Source organism: Podarcis liolepis (assembly GCF_965112155.1).
Source record: "Podarcis liolepis genome assembly, chromosome: 13".
Lineage (NCBI taxonomy): Eukaryota > Metazoa > Chordata > Lepidosauria > Squamata > Lacertidae > Podarcis > Podarcis liolepis.
The window spans coordinates 14101798-14119769 of NC_139573.1; the positions used below are offsets into that span (position 1 = coordinate 14101798).

The 17972-nt window shown below is 41.6% G+C and overlaps 1 protein-coding gene across 1 annotated transcript; it reads left to right on the plus strand.

Moving 5' to 3' along the window:
• Nucleotides 1-1434: 1434 nt before the first annotated feature.
• LOC310692495 (vomeronasal type-2 receptor 26-like) lies at nucleotides 1435-17644 on the plus strand (the record flags this gene model as incomplete). Its single annotated transcript, XM_083473441.1, has 9 exons — nucleotides 1435-2028; nucleotides 3361-3588; nucleotides 5283-5409; nucleotides 6272-6446; nucleotides 10902-11193; nucleotides 11479-12345; nucleotides 13677-13904; nucleotides 15757-15883; nucleotides 16731-17644. 9 exons carry the CDS (start codon nucleotides 1435-1437, stop codon nucleotides 17642-17644), a joined length of 3552 nt encoding a protein of 1183 aa, XP_083329567.1.
• Nucleotides 17645-17972: the final 328 nt, after the last annotated feature.

Consider the following 17972-nt stretch of genomic DNA (forward strand, 5'->3'; position numbering starts at 1 on the left):
CATTATCATCAGTTGCAGTATGGTTATAGCTGCTTACTTTCTGCAAACAAAAAGTACATTCCTACATGAGATATGGCCCTAGGTCATATTTTGTTGTGGTATATCGTCCAAGGGTCCACAGACCAATATGACATTGCACTGATAGATTTGTTTTCTCATTTCCAAACGATTGGAGTATAATAGTCATAATAGAGTCATAAAACAGTGACAAAAAACCTTCAGTGTTTGAGATTTCTCTCATGCATGCTACATATTTCAATGGATTAAATCCATATTCATTCAATGGAGTTTGACTGCTCATTCATTCATTCATTCATGCAAGTTTTGTGTGAATGTTGACATGTACATAATATAAACCCTTTTACTTTCTGAGATTTTCAGAAAACAATAGCAAGGGGAAAGGTGAGTGTTTTGCAAGCCTCTGCTCATAAAGGTTGTAATTTGACAGCATTCAAAGCCATGCCAAGAGATGACTCTACAGGGAGTCACATCCCTACCTACCTGCCTACCTATCTGAAAAAACCTCCTTGGACTGTGGGCATATAATCTATTTCTCTAATCATGTTATACAATATGTTCCTCTCCTTACAGGCCAATGACACAACTCTACCAGCATATTCTGGCCTTGGCATTTGCTGTGAGGGAGATCAATGAAAACCCACATATCCTTCCCAATATCACACTGGGGTTCCACATCTATAATAGCCATTTCATTGCCAGATGGATCTATCAAGCCTCACTAGCAGTTCTCTCCAGGAAAGGAAGATTCATCCCTAATTACAAGTGTGATGTTGAGGACACTCCCATAGCTGTCATTGGGGGATCAAACTCAGATTCATGTCTCCAGATGGCCACCATCCTTTGTATGTACAAGATGCCCCAGGTAAGATGTGTCCATGGAGAATGGGCAGAGATGAGAATGTGTACACTCATCTTTGATGGCATCCTTTCAGCTTGAATGTTGGTACTTAAACAGTTGTGTACTTAAAAATTGGAGGTGTGCCATAGACCTCAAGGACAAAACAATTGTGGCCTCAAGAAAATGGAGATTTTTGATGTTGCCTGGAGCAGTTTTTGATACTGCCTGAAGTGGTGATAGGTCATAGCACAATTTGTTACCACTTTTCGTTTTCATTTTATCTCACCATTTGCTGCCCTTACTTTTAGCTCATCTACGGCTCTTCTCCCATGATGGAAAACAATGTACAAACTCTTTTCTCCCACTGGATGTTCCCAGATGGGACTCATCAGTAAAATGGGATACTCCAACTTCTCCTGCATTTCAGCTGGTTGTGGATTGGGGTGGTTTCTCAGAATGATGATGCTGGAGAGCGATTTGTACAAAATGTCCTTCCCCTGTTTGCCCAGAGGGGTATCTGCTTTGATTTTATAGGAAGATTTCCTAAACTGAAGTTTTCTGGAGAGCTCAGTGAAATGGTGGCTGATGGTTCTGAAACAATACGTGTTGTTATGGGAAGCACTGCCAATGTTGTGGTTGTTCATGGTGAGATTCATACCATTTTGATAATGAGAACGATGCCAAAGGTTGCAGAAACGGATGATATACCAATGCATGCCACATCAAAAGTCTGGATAATGACTGCCCAGATGGAATTCACCTCATTCCCCATTCAGAGGGGCTGGGAAATTGATTTCCTCCATGGTGCTCTCTCCTTGGCAGTTTCCTCAAAGGAACTTGCAGGATTCCAGAAATTTGTTCAAATGAGAAACCCTGCCTCAGAAAGAGATGACAGCTTTCTCCAGCTTTTTTGGGAACAAGCATTCATCTGTTCTTTCTCCAATGCTTCTTTAGATAAGGAACATGAGGAATCATGCACTGGGGAAGAGAAGGTTGACAGCCTTCCTGGTTCTGTTTTTGAAATGAGCATGACTGCCCAAAGCTACAGTGTCTATAATGCTCTATATACTGTGGCACATGCTTTGCATGCCATGCAATGCTCCACGTTCAAAATTAGAGCAATGGCAAATGGAATGAAATTGGACTGTCTGAAGCAACAAATATGGCTGGTAAAGTTCTGATCCCATTAATGCAAATGTCATATTCTAGCACTCTGCTAAAAGTGGCCCCTAGTTTTGCAGTTCTTTTGTTGCTGAGAAAATTTAATTGCATCCAACTTAATGGATGGAATATTGTATTTATTCTGAAGTGCGATTCCTATTCTCATTGCCACTTTGATTAGGTTGTTATGAATTCAGCAGGTAATTTTTCACATGCAATCCTTACACCCCTTTTTTTGAAGTTTTGCTACTGACCCTAGTTGATTTCAGAATTTGAACCCCCAGTATTAAAATTGACAAAGTTTTGCATTCCCTAGATTGTATCCTCTGAGGCTGAGCACATTTATTACTACTGAGGGCAGTCATCATATATGCTAGTAACTAAAGGTTTGTCTCACTGTGAATGCCCCAGAATGACTCCTTTAATTTTTGTACATTCCAGTTTGTCCAAATCTACTTAAACGGTTTTCTAGTTCCTCCTGTATGTGTCACTTCTTCCTTCATTTCTTTCCACTGCCTTTCTCAGTGTCCCACAACAGGAAGGACACCAGACTACTGCCTTTCCCCTTTTGCTCTTCTGTTGCCTTCTGATTTTATCCAAACACCTGGATCAAGGCCTGAGTGGTTGACCTCCCTCCTCCTCCTCACTCTCACTGAACCCAGACTCAGACCACTGCTTATCTGCTGATTGCCTAGCAATGCTTTGGCTGCCTTCCAATTCTTCCTCTCCTTGATAGCTAATAGAGTCTTCTCTAAAAAGGGTGGTCAAACTGCCCTTTTTTATTCTTACAGGCAGTTCTCATCTGCAGAGTTGGTCCCTAGGTCAATCTTTGACTCTAACTCCTCCCCGACACTCTGGAGGGCCACGTTCCTAACACCTCTTCACTGAGCCGAAACAATATCCAACATCACAAACCAGCAGATAAATCAAAAGACACATCAGTACCTGCCCCACAGTGCACATCACATTGGAAATTAGTTTTGGGCCCATAGGTATGCTTTAGGAGAAGTAGCCTAGGGTAAAGTGGCCTGGAGAGAACATATGTTAACAAACACCTCTGTATTTGATGATGGCAGTGGATTCGAAGCGAGTTGGCAGACTGAAACTTAATTGGGACAAGACCAATGCAAGGCATGAAACTATTATCTTCTTTTATTTATGTACAGATGCCATCTCTTTGTGTGTTTAATAAGAATTGCCATTTAGGTTAGCCCAATTGGTCAGTTGATATAGTTTAAATAAATTATAAACCAAAGGTCTCAGAGGTCAACTGTAATCTCAATTATCTAATAAGGAATCCTTTTGTAGATCTTCATTATGGTTCCCCACCCGCAATTTAGCTCCAACACTTTCTGAGAAGTATCTCCTTCAACAATAGTGCCGGAGAAGAGATTTCCTTTGACCGAAAGGGAGCATTAGTAGCTGGCTTTGATATAATCAACTGGGTCACATTCCCAAATGAGTCCTTTCTTAGAGTCAAAGTTGGAAAAATGTACCCACAGATTCCTCAAGAAAAGGGGCTCAGAATTCATAATGAGGCCATCGTATGGCCCAGCAACTTCAACCAGGTAAATTCCATTTTATAGTATCTTCCGTCCTTTGCTCAGTGTTAAATCTGATGTCTCCTCAGGTCTTGGCTAGACATGGTTAGAAGATCCATTGCCATTGCACTTATCTGGAGCCATTTCACCAACCTAAATAACTCTCCAAAGCAGTTATTGCAAACATGGCAGGGAACATTGGGAGATGAACACACAGCTGAAAACCTCTGGGAACATGAACTTATGCACTGAAATGCATATTGAATCAGAATAATTAAGTCAAATAATGATGGAATCACTACTATGTTTGTAATATCCTTCAAAGAGTAATCCTTAAAAATTAGCAGACACAGAGCATGCCTATAATTGGAGGACCTCCAGTGTTCCGGAAAAAGTTCAAGAAATGTTACTTGAAGACAATGCTATTACATAAGACAATGCTCACAGGAACGCAACATGCAAACTAATATGTTTAGAACCTGACCAAGCAAAGGTCACCATTGAAAACAAATATTAATGCAATATACAAAATAAAAATAAATTGAAATCACAGAAAGTCATTGGGCGACCTGGCAGCGACAGCTCCAGCCCCCAGGGATCTCCAGGAAGGAATAAAGACTCTGTTAACCTGTTATGGAATTAAAATTTGGCCACAACTTTATTAAACTTTCAAATGGAGGAATACCTTGGCTTAAGTATTGTGCGTGTATCCCTCCCAGCCCCGCAGTAGGGAGAACTGGGGCTCGTTAGGGTAAATGGGATATGGGGGTGCACTGCAAGATGTATGTGCACGCAGGCAGCCCATGCCATATCCCCACACACAGGGTAGTTCATTGACAACCTTTCAGTGTATGCCCAGTGACACCCTTTATATAACCCCTTTAAAGAAGGGACCCTGGAATCACCGCCACAGGGGGGGTGAGTCACCACTTCATGCCCACCCCCCATTATAGGAAAGAAAAGACTAAAGGATTCCATCCAAGGCCTTAAACCGCCAAAGTTGTGACAAATTGCTATGGGGAAGAAAAAAACCTGTCAGTATAGGGAAATTTCTTCCCGGTTTGTCAACAACAGCCAGTCAATAGACTGTAGCAGTGCCCGCTAAACAGGATGAAAAAGGGTTAACCTGCAAACAAGAAACATTAAACAAAGGGAGGAGAGGGAAGGTAAATCTCTTGAGCCAACTTCCTGGCTGCAGTCGGCTCCACCCCCTATTTATAAAGCTGGCCCCCACCTTCCACAGTGTAACTTGACTACTGAGGCTTGGCGTGAACCTCCAAAGAATAACACTGAGAGGCAGGCCAGTCCCTAGTTGCCAGTAAGTTCTCTGGTAACAGAAGCACTGTGTGTGATCTCGCAAAGGGCACCCACAATGTAAAGTGTGAGTGCTCAGTCTCTCATTTCAGCTCCCCTCTCCCTGTCTTAGAAAACTTCCTATCCAGACTCTATTTTGATTGACTAGTTCAGTTTGATTTGCAGAACCTCTGGGCTGTTATATTTGATAGATATGACCTTCCTCTTAAAATATGGTGTTCTGTGTCTTCTTTGAGCTGTATTGGTAAAGGCAGTGTTCCCATTGATAATTCATTCTGACCTGCAGCTACATAAAATGAATTTTCAAATATTATTGTCCTATTTCTAAACTGTGTATTTCACCACTTTTTGCTGTGCCAGGGAGATGCACTCCCTGAAAACTATTATCTTCTTTTATTTATGTACAGACACCACCTCCTTCTGTGTGCAATGAGAATTGTCATTTAGGTTACAGTCGGACCAAGAAGGAAGGGAAGCCTTCTTGCTGCTATGATTGTCTTCCATGTCCAGAAGGGAAGATCACAAACCAGAAGGGTAGGAGATAAACTGTGAACCCTTCAAAAGCTATATCAGGATCTTGCTTGATATCACCACTGAGATTTGTATTTGGTGTATAAATCTGAATAGCATGGGAGGGATATATACAATGACTCAATCCTCCAACCGTTTAGTTAACAGCCATATGCATTAACCCATTGTGCCAGAGGAGGGTTTTTTAAATAAAGCCAATTTCCAGATAATTCCTACACAATATATTTTTCTTAATTGTCTCCATAAGCTTGGCAGGAAAAAAGAGTTTTCTGATGTCTAAATTTACTATAGAAGATACCTTCTGGTTCACTATTGAAAAAAATATTCCAAAGGAGTGGGTCCATTAACAATAAAGACTTGGTCCCAATACCTCAAGAAAAGCAAACCACCTATAGATTACCTCAAACATCAAGCTAGAAAAGAAGCGTTAGGGCTGTTCCTTTAATATCCTTGACCTCAGTTGAGGGCTCTGCAAATTAATACAGGGACCCTGCAAATTAATACAGGGACTGTGGCTTGGTGATAGAGGACTACCCAATGTTGGCATGCTATCAAAGGTCTCATGTGTTGTTAGCTATGTACCACCATTAACAGAGGTCAGGCTATCACACTCCCTCAGAATGGAAATAGCTGGCAAACCAGCTAGCCAGATAGTGGATGTTAGGAATAAAACCTCAGACCTGTAGACTGCTACCCTCTTGACATTGGCCCAGGATGTGGATTGCTTGGCAATCAAAGCTGAATATGAGGATATCTCTTTTACAACTGTTATCGTCGTCATAATTCAAGGCTCTACAGTACATAAATTCTGCCAAGCATCGCCGAACGGATTTCCACATATTTAATTCTGTCTTGTCTTTTTCAGACATGGATGTTTGCTTTGAATGTCCTTGGAACCAATATCCAAACCATTTCCAGGATGGATGCCTTCCAAAACGAATAACTTTCTTGTCTTATGGAGAACCTTTGGGCATAATTTTGTCCTCTTTGGCTCTCTCCTTTTCTCTCCTCACTGCTTTGGTCCTTGGAATATTCCTGAAGTACATGGATACTCCCATAGTCAAGGCCAACAACCGGGACCTCACCTACACTCTCCTCATCTCCCTCTTGCTTTCCTTCCTTTGTGTTTTGCTATTCATTGGCCAGCCTGGAGCACTGACATGCCTCCTGCGACAAACTGCTTTTGGTATGATCTTCTCTGTAGCAGTTTCTTGCATATTGGCCAAAACCATCATTGTCGTTTTGGCTTTCATGGCCACCAAGCCAGGCTCCAAGATGAGGATATGGGTAGGGAAACCATTGTCCAACACCATTATCCTTTCCTGCTTTCTTATTCAAGCCACCATTTGTACTGTGTGGTTGGCAATTTCTCCCCCGTTCCCTGATTTAGACATGCATACAATGATCCAAGAAATGGTTCTGCTCTGTAATGAGGGGTCGGTCCTTATGTTTTATTTTGTGTTGGGCTACATGGGCTTCTTGGCTTCTGTCAGCTTTATTGTGGCTTTTCTTGCTCGAAGGTTGCCTGATAGCTTTAATGAAGCCAAGTTCATTACATTCAGCATGCTGGTCTTTTGCAGTGTTTGGCTGTCCTTTGTCCCAACCTACCTGAGCACAAAAGGAAAATACATGGTGGCTGTGGAGATCTTCTCCATCTTGGCCTCCAGTTCGGGGTTACTGGGGTGCATCTTTTTTCCCAAATGCTATATCATTTTACTGAGGCCTGAACTGAATACCAAGGGACAGTTAATTAGAACAACAAAGAATCAGTCTAGCTGACCTAACTCAATTCAAAAGTCTTTTATTAGTAATGAGTGACATAGCCTCCAAATTCACAGAAAGCTTCTGTTAGAGAATGGGCCATGGTTTCCATGTACTCACTTAGGATAATCCCATTAAAGTATTTCATTTTATTATTACAGCTCTTTGTTTAATTTTTATACCGCCCTTCATCCAAAGATTACAGAAAAATGCACAACAGAAAAACACAAAATGAGAACACAAAGTATATAATAAACATCAATCAATAACCTGGTTATAGAGAAACATCTTTTTCTCGTGCGTAAAAATATGTAACGACAGATTACAAAAAGCCACTCGAGCTGCTGTTAAGTGAATGAGCCATACTTCCATGAAGTCAGCTTTGATGATCCCATGAAAGCATGAAAATAATGCATCAAAGTAATGCATCAAATAATGCATCAAAAATAATGCATCAATCCACACCCAATTCTGTATATTCTTGTAATGGTTGGGAGTTACTCGTGCGTAAACTTCCCGTTTGGAAGCTTGGCTGCCTAGGTTAAACCGTCTTGACTGCACAGCCCATCTCAGCATGGCTGCCTCAGTCGCTAGCAGCATCTGTCTGTGGGCGTTTCTTAAACCTTTGCCAGCATAAAAGCTCTTTGACACCCAATCGTCTCCGCCTCTCATTACGCGGAAGTCTCCTGCACAGGGAGGGCGTGGGTAGTGGAGGACCAGTGCTCTCCTCACTGACTTCCAAGGAAGAATCCTGGAGCCCTTCCACCTCTTCTCCCATTTGCTCTCCTGGATCCTTGGTGTTACGCTGATTTCCTTCCCCCTCTATCAAGCTGCGTCTCCCCCTAGTGCTGTTACCTTCCCCTGCAGAATCAGAGAGCCTCTCCTTCTCCTGTTGCTCTGATGTCAGTTCCCTGACAATTCTGATCCCATTTCCTGTTTGCCATGATTTTCCATCCTAATTTAGAAAAAAAAGAAGTTCCTTCCATTTCTTCTTCTTCCATTCTTTCTCCGGGGAAATTGCCAGAAGCTCAATAGCTTTTGCATCTAATTTCACTCCAAATTTCACTCCAAATCCTTTCTCTCTCAGCTCTAGAATGCTTTTTAATCTCCCCGTCCATGGTTTCATTCCACTTCTCCAACATCATGACTACACCACTTGCCTGTTTCACTCCTCCAGTCACCTGTGTGAAAATTCTCTCCATTTCATTGTTTACTGCCTCCAGCTTTACCATTCCACTCTGCTGTTCTGGCAGTGCTTTATCAATTCTCCAAATGTTCTGTGTCTTCTTTAACCTCATCATTCTCTGGTCCATTTTCATTCACCATCTTATCCATCTCAGCTCTGATCTCTTTTAGTTGCTGATCCAGTAATTGATGCAAGATGCCAACAGTCAATGGGGTGTCCAACAGTGTTTTTACAATACTGACTGTTCTTTCTCTTACTAACAGCTCACTCTCCACCTTAAGATCTTACAATCTCTACCTTAAGCTTGATTCTCCAATCTCCCGTCACCATGTCACACTTCATTCCTCGCCCCCCCCACCCGTGCCACAGAATAAAACATAGCTTCGCTTTGCAGTCAGCACTTGCTTCAAAAGGACAGCAAGTTAAAAATAAAATGAAAATTTTTAACTGTCCCATCACCCCTTACATGTTTTGAATCTTTCTCAGTTGCAATAAAATAAAACATTTTTATTTATTTATTTGCTTTCAGCCTTTTAATATTGCAGACAGCTCACATTCCAGATTTGAATTTCAACCAGAAAATAAATCACTTCAGTTGTAATCTATAACAGTCTCAAAAGTATTTAAAGAAAGGGAGGTTTTACCTATGGCTGACCCCCAGTACTATTATGCACTGTTTGGGCGTGATGAAGGTTCCTCTGCTCCGGGTCACTCACCCCCACCTGGTTCCCCAACACACCTTGTTCTACCAGCATGGAAAGCTGCTTTCTGAGGGAATCAAAGGTGAATCCCTGTTCTCTCTTTTTTTCCCAAACAGAATATGATAACCAAGTTGGCCTGGCTATCATTTTTCACCACATTATTATGTCTGTTGAAAGACTGTTGACAGTAGATGTTTAGTCCACCCTCTTCTTCTCAGTATAACCTTTCCTCCCTACAAAGTAAGACCAGCTGAGACTTTGGCTATGATAATGAAAACATGATTTTCTTTTGAAATCTGATAGAAAACCTACAATTCAGAACTGATCATTATCTCCCATCCCATCTGATTATCAAATTAATCATAATCACTGCTGCTGCTTCTCCTCATCCCAGGGGTGTTTCAGAAGCCACATAAACACAATAAACTAAAAGTGGATGACACAATGAACAGCCCCTGTGCCCTTCAGAGCGCATGCTAGATCCAAGGCTCTCTCAGACTGGTCACTGATTTCTTTACACAGAGCAGATCCATTTTTTCTGCGCATTCCAGTGAGACTTTCTGAAGCAAGAACATTTGAATGATAATGTGCAGGGTTCCTATTGCTCTATGTTCTATGAGAGATCCACTTCCAATTCTTCACCAATACTATCAATCTGGGGACTTCATCATTGGTGGCATTATGTCTCAAATCTATATAGCTTCAAGTAGATTAACCTTCCACAAACCTCCCTCTCCTGAATTATTTGATAACATATTGTAAGGAATTGTGGATTTTTAAAATTTTATATATACGTAGATATTTTAAATGTTTTTTAAATCCTTCATGAGTATATGTCTGCATTTGATATGTGGTGATTTAAGAAGATGGTGATGATTCTGACTTCTCCTTCTCTGTACTTCAGATGTTTATGATGGGCTGGGGAAGTTCTCAAAATGCTTTGTGCAAGATCTGCCAACCTTAGGTTCATAATTTCAATATATATGGCAGGTCTAAAACTAGCATTTATCCATTATAAGATTACAAGAGAGTATAAACAGGATTGTTCACTTTCATTGCATTTAGGTTTTCAGGCTATTTCCCATGGAATACTTTGGATATAGAAAATCCATATTTGGCTTTTCTCAAACCTGCCACAAATGGTTAATCACTCATATTAGAAAGTGATCTTCTTATACGTTTTGGACAGTACTTGTATGATTGGGTGATCAGGCACCGTCAACTCATTTAAGCAGACTACTACTATCACCATCATTATCATCAGTTGCAGTATGGTTATAGCTGCTTACTTTCTGCAAACAAAAAGTACATTCCTACATGAGATATGGCCCTAGGTCATATTTTGTTGTGGTATATCGTCCAAGGGTCCACAGACCAATATGACATTGCACTGATAGATTTGTTTTCTCATTTCCAAACGATTGGAGTATAATAGTCATAATAGAGTCATAAAACAGTGACAAAAAACCTTCAGTGTTTGAGATTTCTCTCATGCATGCTACATATTTCAATGGATTAAATCCATATTCATTCAATGGAGTTTGACTCCTCATTCATTCATTCATTCATTCATGCAAGTTTTGTGTGAATGTTGACATGTACATAATATAAACCCTTTTACTTTCTGAGATTTTCAGAAAACAATAGCAAGGGGAAAGGTGAGTGTTTTGCAAGCCTCTGCTCATAAAGGTTGTAATTTTACAGCATTCAAAGCCATGCCAAGAGATGACTCTACAGGGAGTCACATCCCTACCTACCTGCCTACCTATCTGAAAAAACCTCCTTGGACTGTGGGCATATAATCTATTTCTCTAATCATGTTATACAATATGTTCCTCTCCTTACAGGCCAATGACACAACTCTACCAGCATATTCTGGCCTTGGCATTTGCTGTGAGGGAGATCAATGAAAACCCACATATCCTTCCCAATATCACACTGGGGTTCCACATCTATAATAGCAATTTCATTGCCAGATGGATCTATCAAGCCTCACTAGCAGTTCTCTCCAGGAAAGGAAGATTCATCCCTAATTACAAGTGTGATGTTGAGGACACTCCCATAGCTGTCATTGGGGGATCAAACTCAGATTCATGTCTCCAGATGGCCACCATCCTTTGTATGTACAAGATGCCCCAGGTAAGATGTGTTCATGGAGAATGGGCAGAGATGAGAATGTGTACACTCATCTTTGATGACATCCTTTCAGCTTGAATGTTGGTACTTAAGCAGTTGTGTACTTAAAAATTGGAGGTGTGCCATAGACCTCAAGGACAAAAACAATTGTGGCCTCAAGAAAATGGAGATTTTTTATGTTACCTGGAGCAGTTTTTGATACTGCCTGAAGTGATGATAGGTCATAGCACAATTTGTTACCACTTTTCTTTTCCATTTTATCTCACCATTTGCTGCCATTACTTTTAGCTCATCTACGGCTCTTCTCCCATGATGAAAAACAATGTACAAACTCTTTTCTCCCACTGGATGTTCCCAGATGGGACTCATCAGTACAATGGGATACTCCAACTTCTCCTGCATTTCAGCTGGTTGTGGATTGGGTTGGTTTCTCAGAATGATGATGCTGGAGAGCGATTTGTACAAAATGTCCTTCCCCTGTTTGCCCAGAGGGGTATCTGCTTTGATTTTATAGGAAGATTTCCTAAACTGACGTTTTCTGGAGAGCACAGTGAAATGGTGGCTGATGCTTCTGAAACAATACGTGTTGTTATGGGAAGCACCGCCAATGTTGTGGTTGTTCATGGTGAGATTCATACCATTTTGATAATGAGAACTATGCTACAGATTGTGGTATACCATATGGATGATATACCAATGCATGCCACATCAAAAGTCTGGATAATGACTGCCCAGATGGAATTCACCTTATTCCCCATTCAGAGGGGCTGGGAAATTGATTTCCTCCATGGTGCTCTCTCCTTGGCAGTTTCCTCAAAGGAACTTGCAGGATTCCAGAAATTTGTTCAGATGAGAAACCCTGCCTCTGAAAGAGATGACAGCTTTCTCCGGGTTTTTTGGGAACAAGCATTCATCTGTTCTTTCTCCAATGCTTCTTTAGATAAGGAACATGAGGAATCATGTACTGGGGAGGAGAAGGTTGACAGCCTTCCTGGTTCTGTTTTTGAAATGAGCATGACTGCCCAAAGCTACAGTGTCTACAATGCTCTATATACTGTGGCACATGCTTTGCATGCCATGCAATGCTCCACGTTCAAAATTAGAGCAATGGCAAATGGAATGAAATTGGACTGTCTGAAGCAACAAATATGGCTGGTAAAGTTCTAATCCCAATAATGCAAATGTCATATTCTAGCACTAGTGGCCCCTAGTTTTGCAGTTCTTTTGTTGCTGATAAAATTTAATTGCATCCAACTTAATGGATGGAATATTGTATTTATTCTGAAGTGCGATTCCTATTCTCATTGCCACTTTGTCTGATTAGGTTGTTATGAATTCAGCAGGTAATTTTTCACATGCAACCCTTACACCTCTTTTTTGGAAGTTTTGCTAGTGACCCTAGTTGATTTCAGAATTTGAACCCCCAGTATTAAAATTGACAAAGTTTTGCATTCCCTAGATTGTATCCTCTGAGGCTGAGCACATTTATTACTACTGAGGGCAGTCATCATATATGCTAGGAACTAAAGGTTTGTCTCACTGTGAATGCCCCAGAATGACTCCTTTAATTTTTGTACATTTCAGTTTGTCCAAATCTACTTAAACGGTTTTCTGGTTCCTCCTGTATGTGTCACTTCTTCCTTCATGTCTTTCCACTGCCTTTCTCAGTGTCCCACAACAGGAAGGACACCAGACTACTGCCTTTCCCCTTTTGCTCTTCTGTTGCCTTCTGATTTTATCCAAACACCTGGATCAAGGCCTGAGAGGTTGACCTCCCTCCTCCTCCTCCTCACTCTCACTGAACCCAGACTCAGACCACTGCTTATCTGCTGATTGCCTAGCAATGCTTTGGCTGCCTTCCAATTCTTCCTCTCCTTGATAGCTAATAGAGTCTTCTCTAAAAAGGGTGGTCAAACTGCCCTTTTTTATTCTTACAGGCAGTTCTCATCTGCAGAGTTGGTCCCTAGGTCAATCTTTGAGTCTAACTCATCCCCGACACTCTGGGGGGCCACGTTCCTAACACCTCTTCACTGAGCTGAAACACTATCCAACATCACAAACCAGCAGATAAATCAAAAGACAGATCAGTACCTTACCCACAGTGCACATCACATTGGAAATTACTTTTGGGCCCATAGGTATGCTTTAGGAGAAGTAGCCTAGGGTAAAGTGGCCTGGAGAGAACATATGTTAACAAACACCTCTGTATTTGATGATGGCAGTGGATTCGAAGCGAGTTGGCAGACTGAAACTTAATTGGGACAAGACCAATGCAAGGCATGAAACTATTATCTTCTTTTATTTATGTACAGATGCCATCTCTTTGTGTGTTTAATGAGAATTGCCATTTAGGTTAGCCCAATTGGTCAGTTGATATAGTTTAAATAAATTATAAACCAAAGGTCTCAGAGGTCAACTGTAATCTCAATTATCTAATAAGGAATCCTTTTGTAGATCTTCATTATGGTTCCCCACCCGCAATTTAGCTCCAACACTTTCTGAGAAGTATCTCCTTCAACAATAGTGCCGGAGAAGAGATTTCCTTTGACCGAAAGGGAGCATTAGTAGCTGGCTTTGATATAATCAACTGGATCACATTCCCAAATGAGTCCTTTCTTAGAGTCAAAGTTGGAAAAATGGACCCACAGATTCCTCAAGAAAAGGGGCTCAGAATTCATAATGAGGCCATCGTATGGCCCAGAAACTTCAACCAGGTAAATTCCATTTTATAGTATCTTCAGTCCTTTGCCCAGTGTTAAATCTGATGTCTCCTCAGGTCTTGGCTAGACATGGTTAGAAGATCCATTGCCATTGCACTTATCTGGAGCCGTTTCACCAACCTAAATAACTCTCCAAAGCAGTTATTGCAAACATGGCAGGGAACATTGGGAGATGAACACACAGCTGAAAACCTCTGGGAACATGAACTTATGCACTGAAATGCATATTGAATCAGAATAATCAAGTCAAATAATGATGGAATCACTACTATGTTTGTAATATCCTTCAAAGAGTAATCCTTAAAAATTAGCAGACACAGAGCATGCCTATAATTGGAGGACCTCCAGTGTTCTGGAAAAAGTTCAAGAAATATTACTTGAAGACAATGCTATTACATAAGACAATGCTCACAGGAACGCAACATGCAAACTAATATGTTTAGAACCTGACCAAGCAAAGGTCACCATTGAAATCAAATATTAATGCAATATACAAAATAAAAATAAATTGAAATCACAGAAAGTCATTGGGCGACCTGGCAGCGACAGCTCCAGCCCCCAGGGATCTCCAGGAAGGAATAAAGACTCTGTTAACCTGTTATGGAATTAAAATTTGGCCACAACTTTATTAAACTTTCAAATGTAGGAAGACCTTGGCTTAAGTATTGTGCGTGTATCCCTCCCAGCCCCGCAGCAGGGGGAACTGGGGCTTGTTAGGGTAAATGGGATATGGGGGTGCACTGCAAGACGTATGTGCACGCAGGCAGCCCATGCCATATCCCCACACGCAGGGTAGTTCATTGACAACCTTTCAGTGTATGGACAGTGACACCCTTTATATAACCCCTTTAAAGAAGCGACCCTGGAATCACCGCCTGGAATCACCGCCATAGGGGGGTGTGAGCAGTGGCGTAGCGTGGGTTGTCAGCACCCGGGGCAAGGCAAGTAATTTGCGCCCCCTAACCTGTGGATTTGCGCCCCCTAACCCGTGGATTTGCGCCCCCTAACCCTAACCCCCAGATGTTGCGCCCGGTGCGGCCGGCCCCCCCTGCACCCCCACGCTACACCACTGGGGGTGAGTCACCACTTCACGCCCGCCCCCCATTATAGGGAAGAAAAACTAAAGGATTCCACCCAAGGCCTTAAACCGCCAAAGTTGTGACAAATTGCTACGGGGAAGAAAAATAAACCTGTCAATATAGGAAAATTTCTTCCCGGTTTGTCAACAACAACCAGTCAATAGACTGTAGCAGTGCCCGCTAAACAGGATGAAAAAGGGTTAACCTGCAAACAAGAAACATTAAACAAAGGGAGGGGAGGGAAGGTAAATCTCTTGAGCCAACTGCCTGGCTGCAGTCGGCTCCACCCCCTATTTATAAAACTGGCCCCACCTCCCAGCAGTGTAACTTGACTACTGAGGCTTGGCGTGAACCTCCAAAGAATAACACTGAGAGGCAGGCCAGTCCCTAGTTGCCAGTAAGTTCTCTGGTAACAGAAGCACTGTGTGTGATCTCGCAAAGGGCACCCACAATGTAAAGTGTGAGTGCTCAGTCTCTCATTTCAGCTCCCCTCTCCCTGTCTTAGAAAACTTCCTATCCAGACTCTATTTTGACTGACCAGTTCAGTTTGATTTGCAGATCCTCTGGGCTGTTATATTTGATAGATATGACCTTCCTCTCAAAATATGGTGTTCTGTGTCTTCTTTGAGCTGTATTGGTAAAGGCAGTGTTCCCATTGATAATTCATTCTGACCTGCAGCTACATAAAATGAATTTTCAAATATTATTGTCCTATTTCTAAACTGATGCACTCCCTGAAACTATTATCTTCTTTTATTTATGTACAGACACCACCTCCTTCTGTGTGCAATGAGAATTGTCATTTAGGTTACAGTCGGACCAAGAAGGAAGGGAAGCCTTCTTGCTGCTATGATTGTCTTCCGTGTCCAGAAGGGAAGATCACAAACCAGAAGGGTAGGAGATAAACTGTGAACCCTTCAAAAGCTATATCAGGATTTTGCTTGATATCACCACTGAGATTTGTATTTGGTGTATAAATCTGAATAGCATGGGAGGGATATATACAATGACTCAATCCTCCAACCGTTTAGTTAACAGCCATATGCATTAACCCATTGCGCCAAAGAAGGGTTTTTTAAATAAAGCCAATTTCCAGATAATTCCTACACAATATATTTTTCTTAATTCTCTCCATAAGCTTGGCAGGAAAAAAGAGTTTTTCGATGTCTAAGTTTACTATAGAAGATACCTTCTGGTTCACTATTGAAACAAATATTCCAAAGGAGTGGGTCCCTTAACAATAAAGACTTGGTCCCAATACCTCAAGAAAAGCAAACCATCTATAGATTACCTCAAACATCAAGCTAGAAAAGAAGCGTTAGGGCTGTTCCTTTAATATCCTTGACCTCAGTTGAGGGCTCTGCAAATTAGTACAGGGACCGTGAATCTGGCATGGTGATAGAGGACTACCCAGTGTTGGCATGCTATCAAAGGTCTCATGTGTTGCCAGCTATGTACCACCATTAACAGAGGTCAGGCTATCACACTCCCTCAGAATGGAAATAGCTGGCAAACCAGCTAGCCAGATAGTGGATGTTAGGAATAAAACCTCAGACCTGTAGACTGCTACCCTCTTGACATTGGCCCAGGATGTGGATTGCTTGGCAATCAAAGCTGAATATGAGGATATCTCTTTTACAACTGTTGTCGTCATCATAATTCAAGGCTCTACAGTACATAAATTCTGCCAAGCATCGCAGAATGGATTTCCACATATTTAATTCTGTGTTGTCTTTTTCAGACATGGATGTTTGCTTTCAATGTCCTTGGAACCAATATCCAAACCATTTCCAGGATGGATGCCTTCCAAAACGAATAACTTTCTTGTCTTATGGAGAACCTTTGGGCATAATTTTGTCCTCTTTGGCTCTCTCCTTTTCTCTCCTCACTGCTTTGGTCCTTGGAATATTCCTGAAGTACATGGATACTCCCATAGTCAAGGCCAACAACCGGGACCTCACCTACACTCTCCTCATCTCCCTCTTGCTTTCCTTCCTTTGTGTTTTGCTATTCATTGGCCAGCCTGGAGCACTGACATGCCTCCTGCGACAAAGTGCTTTTGGTATGATCTTCTCTGTGGCAGTTTCTTGCATATTGGCCAAAACCATCATTGTGGTTCTGGCTTTCATGGCCACCAAGCCAGGATCCAAGATGAGAAGGTGGGTGGGAAAACCATTGTCCAACTCCATTGTCCTTTCCTGCTTTCTTATTCAAGCCACCATTTGTACTGTGTGGCTGGCAACTTCTCCCCCGTTCCCTGATTTAGACATGCATACAATGATCCAAGAAATGGTTCTGCTCTGTAATGAGGGGTCAGTCCTTATGTTTTATTTTGTGCTGGGCTACATGGGCTTCTTGGCTTCTGTCAGCTTTATTGTGGCTTTTCTTGCTCGGAGGTTGCCTGACAGCTTTAATGAAGCCAAGTTCATTACATTCAGCATGCTAGTTTTTTGCAGTGTTTGGCTGTCCTTTGTCCCAACCTACCTGAGCACAAAAGGAAAATACATGGTGGCTGTGGAGATCTTCTCCATCTTGGCCTCCAGTTTGGGCTTACTGGGGTGCATCTTTTTCCCCAAATGCTATATTATTTTACTGAGGCCTGAACTGAATACCAAGGGACAGTTAATTAGAAAAACAAAGACTCAGTCTAGCTGACAGAAAAATACAAAATGAGAACAAAAAGATCACCCCTTACATATTTTTAATCTTTCTCAGTTGCAATATAATAAAGCATGTTTTTATTTCTTTGCTTTCAGCCTTTTAATATTGCACACAGGTCACATTCTAGATTTAAATTTCCACCAGCAAATAAATCACTTCAGATGTAATCTATAACAGTCTCAAAAGTAATTAATGAAAGGGAGGTTTTACCTATGGCTGACCCCCAGTACTTTTATGTACTGTTTGGGCGTGATGGAGGTTCCTCTGCTGTGGGTCACTCACCCCCATCTGGTTCACCCAATATAGCTTTCCCAGGGAATGA